The sequence below is a fragment of the Rhineura floridana genome, chromosome 11 (genome assembly GCF_030035675.1).
Source record: "Rhineura floridana isolate rRhiFlo1 chromosome 11, rRhiFlo1.hap2, whole genome shotgun sequence".
Taxonomy (NCBI): domain Eukaryota; kingdom Metazoa; phylum Chordata; class Lepidosauria; order Squamata; family Rhineuridae; genus Rhineura; species Rhineura floridana.
The window spans coordinates 31,720,937-31,730,336 of record NC_084490.1 but is presented as its reverse complement, the minus strand read 5'-3'; the positions used below and the strand labels follow the sequence as shown (position 1 = coordinate 31,730,336).

Sequence of the window (9,400 nt, the reverse complement as noted above, 5' to 3'; positions counted from 1 at the left end):
GGACATGGCCCTGGATGGATAAACCTGAGTCATCAAACCCATATAAACAGTAAACGCATTAAGCCAATTAGGCCACATGTGGTCAACTTTCTTTCTTATCGCTACCTCACGCTCATTCAGATCCGAACCCTCTTTGAGCTTTATTTCAGATTCCCGAAAAAGGAGTGTGAATATATCAATATATTCACCATGCCAAATCTTCTCCTTAGTGGAAGATAATAAGTGATCACCCAATGGCAGGGAAGTATCACCCTGTGGATATACACCAGAAGGAATAGGCAGCGGAAGAGCATGTGTACTAGCTAAAGCCACGGACGGCTGCCAGGGTGTTACTGCCGCAATGGGCCAAGGAAGCGCAGGCTGCTGTGGAACTAAAACGCCTCCCATATAAACTAAGGGTTGATGTGCTCCACCTAGCACTTGAGGAGCAGCAGAATACTGCTGTGTCTGCTGAACCTGCGTAGCAGAAGAATGTGATGGTACACACCACTCACCTGCATAAGCAGCTGGAGACGCAACCACTGCTGGTGTGGCTCCCCCGGAAGGAACAGTAGGAAGAGCTTGAATGCCAGGTTGTAGTGGATGCAGTTGTTCTTGGGGAAGGCCAGTGCCAGCGGAGACTGGAAATTGGGAAGAAGAGGATGCCAAAGGTGCCACAGATGTGCAGACTGGTACCACTGGAACGGTGGAATCATCTCTGGGCGCTGCCACTTCAAGGACACCAATTCTGGCAACCAAATCAGAAAGAATGCCTGATTTAGTTGCCTTAGCAGCCAAGCGGGCTGACTTCTTACCTGAAGGGATGGTGCTAGGCCCTGCCCCTGGCTCTGAAGGACGCCTGCGCTCTCCCTCAAGGGCCTCCACCCTAGCGACCAAAGCACGAATTGTCCCCATATCATCTTCGTCATCCTTGGACAGCCACTCTTGCCGCGAGGGGGGCCCCTTAGTCGCCTGCTTCACCACTCGAACCCCTCTCTTTTGTTGAACCTTCTTTGGTGGCATGATGAATTCCAGCTAAACTTAACAATATTGACAACAACAACAAGAAGAACAACAACAATTATTAGCAATATGCAATGCCGACCAAACGCCTTTATGAAAATAACCCAGTAACTAAATTGACAACAACCTTAAATGTAAAGAAATAAATCACAAGCACCACCCAATTGCCCAAATCAATTAATGCACAAGGAAATTAAAATGGGGGGGGGGTAAATTTCAAAGGGTGAATCAATTCAAAATATATATATTATTAGTTGTATATATCACTAATTTAAATTTATTTATTCATATACAGAAACAATGTTACTTAATTATACTTAATTATCTATATGGCTTAACTAATTAAATTAAATAACAGAGAAGAGAACTATGGAGTATATTTAAACTTAAATTAATTTTCTTTTCTTATTTTCGCTCCCCCTCTCTCTTTGTTTGTAATTATTATTATTATTATTATTATTATTATTTATTGTAATATCAAATGGGGTAGATGGGGCTAACTTATTAATTAATTGAAACAACAGGGAGCAATTCAATCCCAGCCTCACCCAAACTCGCCAACTACCCGGCTGAGTCTGGAATGCAGGACAATGCTACAGAGAGGCAGGAAATTTAAACAACGCTGAGGCCCTTAGCAGCTGCAGAAAAGCTCGGAAAAGCCTCCCGCGCCGCCTCACAGCTGATCCGCCTCACAGCTGATCCGCGGGAAAAGGAGGGAAAATAAATTGACTCAGCAGCAATCATGGCGCCCGGCAGGGCCCTAGAGGCACCAAAGACAACACACACTGGGGCCACAGATCAACGCAACGCCGGGAGGGCAGGCCACGTGCTGCGACTATAGCGGCAGCAGACAAATTTGAAAAGCCTCCCTGCACGCGCTGCCCAGCTGAGAAACCAAATTAACACAGGCTGCCTCAATCAAGCGCGGCACTGGCCTGCAGTGTCGCTTAAGGGAGCCGAAAGGACAGCTTCCCCTCGCTTCTCAGCTGACCCGCGGTAAGAATATGCCGTAAGTATTTTAACACTGGAAGGCAGGGAGAACGCCACCCGGCCCCTGATCCCCAGCTAATGCGGGGACTGACTATGAAGAAGGGGGGAAAGGGGGTTAACGGGGGGAAGGCGGTAAAGGAACCCCCCCACCCACTCTGGCCCACCTAAACAATTACAGGGAACTAAGGACAGAAAAACAAGAAAACCAGACAGATTATACGATCACCAGCGATGACTCAGGTTAACACGAGGAAGATCTAGGTAATAGAGGCTGTCCACAGCATGCCGCAAGGCAAAAAAGGCGTGTTTTTAGGGAGGAGAAGGCTATATATAGCTGCTCAATCTCTTTCCCAATTGGTCAGGATGCCCCACCTGACCAATTACAAATTTTTCTCAAACCTTCCCAAGTCTTCCCAGGAATAGGGTGGCGGCAAACCTGCCCCTGCAAAAATGCAGAAACGTTATTTTGCCATATATTCACCTCTCTCATAAACCTAGAAATGTTGTCCGAAAAGCGTTTTATTAGGTAGGTATGAAAAATATGATTATACAACTCTCTTCTTTTTTTGGTGATGTGAAAATCTTTCCATTTGAACTGATAATGTTGATTATCATTTATTTCATTTGTGATGAGATTTTAATGTTTTGTATTAACATTTCTGTATTTAACTAAAATGTTGATTTCATTTCCATCTATATACACTTATGAGGAGAGCTTGGAAGATTACTTTTAAAAAGTAATAAATTACAGTTGCCAGTTACATGGCCCCCCAAAAGTGGTAATTATCGTTACAATTACTATTGCTCTGAAAGTAACTGATTACTTTACTTTTCTCAAAATTAATCACTACAATTACATTTCAGTTACTTAAAAAAACACCTACAAGTTGCTGGCCTTGTCTGCTGCACATCTAAGTAGCCTAAAACAACATTAAAAATAAACACACACATACAGAGTTAGTAGAATAATTCTTTTTATCCATAAGATAGCAATGGTGGTCTCTCTGCTGGTAAGGGAGGGAGGGAGGGAGGCTGAGGCCACTACTCAGATCTTTGTACATCAAACCAAGTGCAACACCCCCCATCAGCCAGCATGCATAATCTCTCTCACTCAACCACCTCCCGGACCCTGCCCTGCCACCAACTAAGGGACACTCACCCAAGCAAACATTTTCCCCTGAGATGCAAAAAAGTTAAAATACTGCAAATGCAACACAGTAGCCAGAGTGGGTGGTGAAGGCCACTTTGTGGGCCAAGTGTAAACACAGCATTCTCTCTCTCTCTCTTTCACACACACACACACACACACACACACACACACACACACACACACACACACACAGTCATCTTTCACCTCCACAGTTCTTTATCTCCATTCTGCTGCTGCCTCCTTCTCCTCCTTTATCAGGGTTCTTGCCCTCCAGCTCCTTTTCCCATCCACTCCATTCTTCACCACCACCATCCATTTTTTTATACAATTGTTTTCTTCACTGCACCCTGTCTCACTCACCACCTCCTCTCTCATCACCTCCCACCCGCCCACAGAGCATGAGGGAAGAGCAACGCTGCACAGAAGCCCAGTTTAAGGCACATGATTTTCATCCACAAATCAGAGGAGCAGAAAACTTCCCCTGCTCCCTCCCCCCAAGTAATGCCCAAAAGTAATGCTGGAAACATTACCGTTACTACACAAAAGTAATAAAAATACTCCTAGTTCTGTTACAATCAAAATGTAAAGGAATAACCCACTCATTCCTCAAAAGAGTAATGAATTACAAGTAATTTGTTACTTGTAACAAATTACTTCCAAGTTATGTGTATGAGTTATTATTCCATTAGTTCTCAATTAATTCAGAATCATTGCAAAATACAGATTTTTTTCCCAAAAGCAATGCATTTCATTGCAATATGTGGGAAGCTTAGTTTATGAATTAATTAATTGGAAGGACAGTGAAACCTTTATTCCTCTCCTTAACAAAGTACAAGAATTGTGTCAGTTCCATGGGGAAATGAGGGAGATCAGGCAGTGTGGTGTTTGTTCCATTAGTGGTTCCTGCCTGCAAGTATCTATTGAGCAGAAGGAATCTTTTCCTCCAAGTCTCTTTTTCCTTCACTTCCATACCAAACTGACCATGAGAGTGATTATGTATTTCTGATGGATGAGATTATTTTCTCCACCCCATGCTTCGGCTTTAATTCTGTGTTGTCATGCTGCTTTGGTTTGAACATATGTGTTTCTCTGTCCCCATTCCTTCCTGCCTCCCGCCTCCCCTCACTCGATCAAGCATGGCTGTTAAACATTTGTACAGCAGAGGAGGCTTATGTGTCCCTCAGTCTATAACCACTGATTACCCTATTTTGAACAGTACTTTATATTAATATTATTAAGTGGCAAATCCTTGCTTAAACACTAATGTAAAGCAGGAGGCAAAAGCAATCAATGAACAATAATCAATGAGTTGCTAAATTCATAAATATTAACATAATTGGGATTCTGCTAGTAATACCTTTTCTGCATTTTACTTCTAGCTGCAAAGCAAAGCAAGCAGTATAGCTCAGTAGCCACTCTTGTCTTGGTGTGGTGGTACTGCTTACATTAACCTTTAACTAGAAGAATGTGTGCAGCATTGTCTAGCCCCCCAACCCATCAAAAGTTGCTTTTAAAACACAAGCCCATTCGGCGCTCAGTGAACTAAGCAGTTTGCGCCTCAGTGGCTTCCTTGCAGATTTAACGTCATCATCAGCATGGCAGAATTAGGCTTCTGTTTAAATGCAATTGACATCTTGGGTGAGTATTCATCATGGTCTCAAACCCAGACCCCCCAGACCCTCTCCCACATCTCATCTTAAAAACACGCAGCAGCACGGTCTTGGAAGGGCAGGAGGTGAGTAAGCATTGGGCTTCATTAGATTGTGAGGCAAGCTGCTGTCAATTGCAGCATCTTGGGTCTGGTCTTGCAGTGCCTTTTTTATCATCAGACATTTTAAAACATTAATTAAAAAAGACAATTGCAGCAGCTTGAGCTTGACTTGTGGTCCAAGTAAGGTCAAGGAAGAGACAGCGGCCCAGACTTAAGATCCCTGCATGTGTGTGTGTGTGTGTGTGTGTGTGTGACTATGTTACTGTGCATGGTGGGATGATCCTTCAACATTGACATTGTTATGAAATAATGCAAGGAAATCCGAAAGCGCGTGAGTCTAGTAAAAAGCAAATGTGCCTGTGTGGGCACAACTCCTCCCATAATAATAATAATTGTGGGAAAAGCTGCAGTTTGCAGACAGTACTGAGAATTCACCAGTTGAATAAATAGATGTCAATGCAGCAAGCAGGTAGGAGAAGAAAACCCTAATCCCATTCCATACCAAATCATTAAGCAGCACATCTGTTAGCCGAAGGCAAGAAACAGACTCCAAGCAATTATCTGCATAATTGATGTGTAAATAGAGGGAAAAACACATGGAACACTTTAAATTTCTATAAGCATTTTCATCAAAAAATGATGTTATTTTTTATTCTGCAATTTTAAAAAAATAAGCTGATCAAACTGGCAAGTGGAAAAACAAGCAGAAACAAAAGAAAAGGTGGATTGGGAATGAATAACAGGCTATCGGAATAAGGAATACAGGTGGACCGGAACTAGGCAGAGAACCCCACCCCTAAATATTGGCTACCAGAACATAATTTGATTTAGCATTCATTGTTCTCTTTTCTTCCACAGGAAGGAAATGTTTCAGTAATGAATGAAAATTTAGACCACAAATACTATATCTCTGCGTTTCTGCTCCTTGAATTCTCAGCAATCCGGGAACTACAGATTCTACACTTCATTCTGTTCCTGGGATTGTACCTGGCAATTGTATCAGAGAATCTTCTCATCATCTCTGCAGTAGCCTTTGACCACCGCCTTCACACTCCCATGTACTTTTTTCTGATGAACCTGGCCATCCAGGACATAGGTACTGTTTCAGTAATTGTTCCCAAATCCATGGCCAATTCCCTCATGAATACTAGGCACATTTCTTATGCTGGATGTGTGGTCCAAGTTTTTGTATATGTCGTCTTTGCAAGCTCGGATTTCTTTCTCCTCATAGTCATGGCATATGATCGGTATGTTGCCATTTGCAATCCATTGCGATATGAAATGGTGATGAACAGAATAGCCTGCATCCAAAGGGTTGCTGCTGTGTGGGTTGCTGGCTTTCTTTATGCAGTGCTGCACACTAGTGGAACTTTTGCAACCCCTTTCTGCTCAAATGCTATCAATCAGTTCTATTGTGAGATCCCACAGTTACTTACACTTGCCTGCTCTAACTCATACTCACTAGAAATTGGAGTTGTTATAATGAGTATTATACTTTCGTTTAGCTGCTTTGTGTACATTGTTGTAACTTATGTCCACATCTTCAGTGCTGTTCTGAAAATCCCTTCCACTCAGGGAAGGAAAAAGGCCTTTTCCACTTGCCTACCTCACCTCATTGTCTTCTCTATACTTTGTTTCACTTCAGGTTTTGCTTACCTCAGGACTCCCTCTAACACTCCATCTCATCTGGACTTTGTATTAACTGTGATGTATACTATTGTTCCACCCGTGTTCAATCCAATAATCTACAGCATGAGAAACAAAGATCTAAAAAATGCTTTGTCAAAGTTGTTGGGTTTGAGGCACTCTTCACAGTCATTTACAACATTCATGGGTATTTAGATGACATATATTATAGAAAGAAAGAAACAAACAAAATGAGTTCCTCAAGTGCCATGCTGCATGGGGTGAATTCAGTGTTCTGCAATTTCTTTTTTTATGTTTCCTATATCATTTCTTCCTTTGCACTCCTTGATTATGGGTATAGTCCTTAGGGAAAAATGGAGACTTTCAACATGGATCGTGACATCTTCTCCCATAATCATAATTGCAATTATTGTCAGGTTAAAAAGTGCCTTGTCTTAGAAGAATCCATTACAATGATAACTTTTTGTATTCCAGTCATATCCAGATATTCATGTATCAAAAAGGCTTGTGGTGGAACTCTTATGGTGGAAAACATTGTTATGAATTCAGTTGTGTTCATCCCTTTGATTCATTCAGATACTTCACTCCCTTTGTTTTAATTAGTATTTAATTATTATATTTGTAACCATCAGAGTTCTATAGTCATAAACCTCCTGCTGTGCTTAGGGATGTATACCTCACTCTGTCATTTTCACATGTGCAATCAAAAATATGTTCTATATCATTTTAAGATATAGATACTCATATAAAAGATACTCATTTAAATTGTATGCATTTCCTCACAATTGTACAATTTCTAAAGTGGACACATGTCATCCTAAACTACTCATTTTGCTGGGCTTTCTCATAAAATATGTTTTTTTTTGTATTTCTATCTGTTTTTGTGAATTTTCCCTAGAATAAAAATTATCTCACTGAATTCTGTTGAATGAGGCTTAACCTGGGATGGTTCACACCCATCACCTTTCTTTATATTTCAGGTAATACGTCTGAACCTTTTTGAGATAAACGATTAGTCCTATGCAGACATGCCTAATTGGGAGAGGAGAAACATCTAAGAATTAAATGATTTGTTCATTTGAGAGGGTGTTTAAAAATAACTGACAGTTATTATCTGTCAAACTTGAGTTTATCTGAGCAAATATATTTGGTAAACCAGCAACCACTCCAGGCCTGTTGCTTCATAGAATCATAGAATAGTAGAGTTGGAAAGGGCCTATAAGGCCATTGAGTCCAACCCCCTGCTCAATGCAGGAATCCAAATCAAAGCATTCCCGACAGATGGCTGTCCAGCTGCCTCTTGAATGTCTCCAGTGTCGGAAAGCCCACAGCGTCTCTAGGTAATTGGTTCCATTGTCGTATGCCTCTAACAGTTAGGAAGTTCTTCCTGATGTCCAGTCGAAATCTGGCTTCCTGCAACTTGAGCCCATTATTCCCTGTCCTGCAATCTGGGATGATTGAAAAGAGATCCCGGCCCTCCTCTGTGTGACAACCTTTCATGTACTTGAAGAGTGCTATCATATTTACCCTCAGTCTTCTCTTCTCCAGGCTAAACATGCCCAGTTCTTTCAGTCTCTCCTCATAGGGCTTGGTTTCCAGTCCCCTGATCATCCTTGTTGCCCTCCTCTGAACCTGTTCCAGTTTGTCTGCATCCTACTTGAAGTGTGGAGACCCGAACTGGACTCAGTATTCAAGATAAGGCCTAACTAGTGCTGAATAGAGGGGAACTCATACTAAACATGATATGGAAACTATGCTTCTATTAATGCAGCCTAATATAGCATTTGCCTTTTTTGCAGCCACATCACACTGGCTCATATTCAGCTTGTGATCAACAACAATTCTCACATATTCTATTGCTGAGCCAAGTATCCCCCATCTTATAACTGTGCATTTGGTTTCTTTTTCCTAAGTGTAGAACTTTGCATTTATCCCTGTTGGATTTCATTCTGCTGTTTTCAGCCCAATGCTCCAGCCTATCAAGGTCGCTTTGAATTTTGCTTCTGTCTTCCACGATATTAGCTATGTCCCTCAATTCTGAATCATTTGCAAATTTGATAAGCATGCTCTGTACCTCCTCATCCAAGTCATTAATAAAAATGTTGAAGAGCACTGGGCCCAGGACCGAGCCCTGTGGTACCCCACTCGTTACATCCACCCAGTTGGAGAAGGAACGATTGATAAGCACTATTTGAGTACGATTCTGGAGCACACTGTGGATCCACCTGATAGTTGTTCCATCCAGCCCACATTTAACTAGCTTGCTAATCAGAATATCATGGGGCACTTTGTCAAAAGCTTTGCTGAAGTCAAGATATATTATGTCCACAGCATTCCCACAGTCTACAAGGGAGGTTACCCAATCAAAAAATGAGATGAGATTAGTTTGGCAGGATTTGTTCTTCATAAATCCATACTGGCTCCTAGTAATCACTGCATTGCTTTCAAGGAGCTTACAGACTGACTGCTTTATAATCTGTTCCAGAATTTTTCCAGGGATTGATGTTAGGCTGACTGGTCTGTATTTCCCCAGTTCCTCCTTTTTGCCCATTTTGAAGATAGGGACAACTTTAGCTCTCCTCCAGTCATCTGGCACTTCACCAGTCCTCCATGATTTCACTAAGAGAATAGAGAGCGGTTCTGAGAGTTCTTCAGCCAGTTCTTTCAATACTCTAGGATGCAGTTTATCGGGCCCTGCCAATTTGAACTCGTTCAAAGTGATTAGGTATTCCTTGACTGTTTGTTTATCAATCTCAAGCTTCAATCCTGCCCCTTATTTATTTTTTAATTTATTACAGACCCTTATCTATCTATCTATCTATCTATCTATCTATCTATCTATCTATCTATCTATCTATCTATCTATCTATCTATCTATCTATCTATCTATCTATCTATCT

At 41.6% G+C, this 9,400-nt stretch overlaps 1 protein-coding gene across 1 annotated transcript; it reads left to right on the top strand.

Annotated features, from left to right (window-relative positions):
- Positions 1-4,793: 4,793 nt before the first annotated feature.
- On the top strand, positions 4,794-6,695 carry LOC133367761 (olfactory receptor 14A16-like). The gene is made up of 2 exons (XM_061591863.1): positions 4,794-4,877; positions 5,712-6,695. The coding sequence occupies exons 1-2, from the start codon at positions 4,794-4,796 to the stop codon at positions 6,693-6,695; spliced, it is 1,068 nt and encodes a 355-aa protein (XP_061447847.1).
- Positions 6,696-9,400: the final 2,705 nt, after the last annotated feature.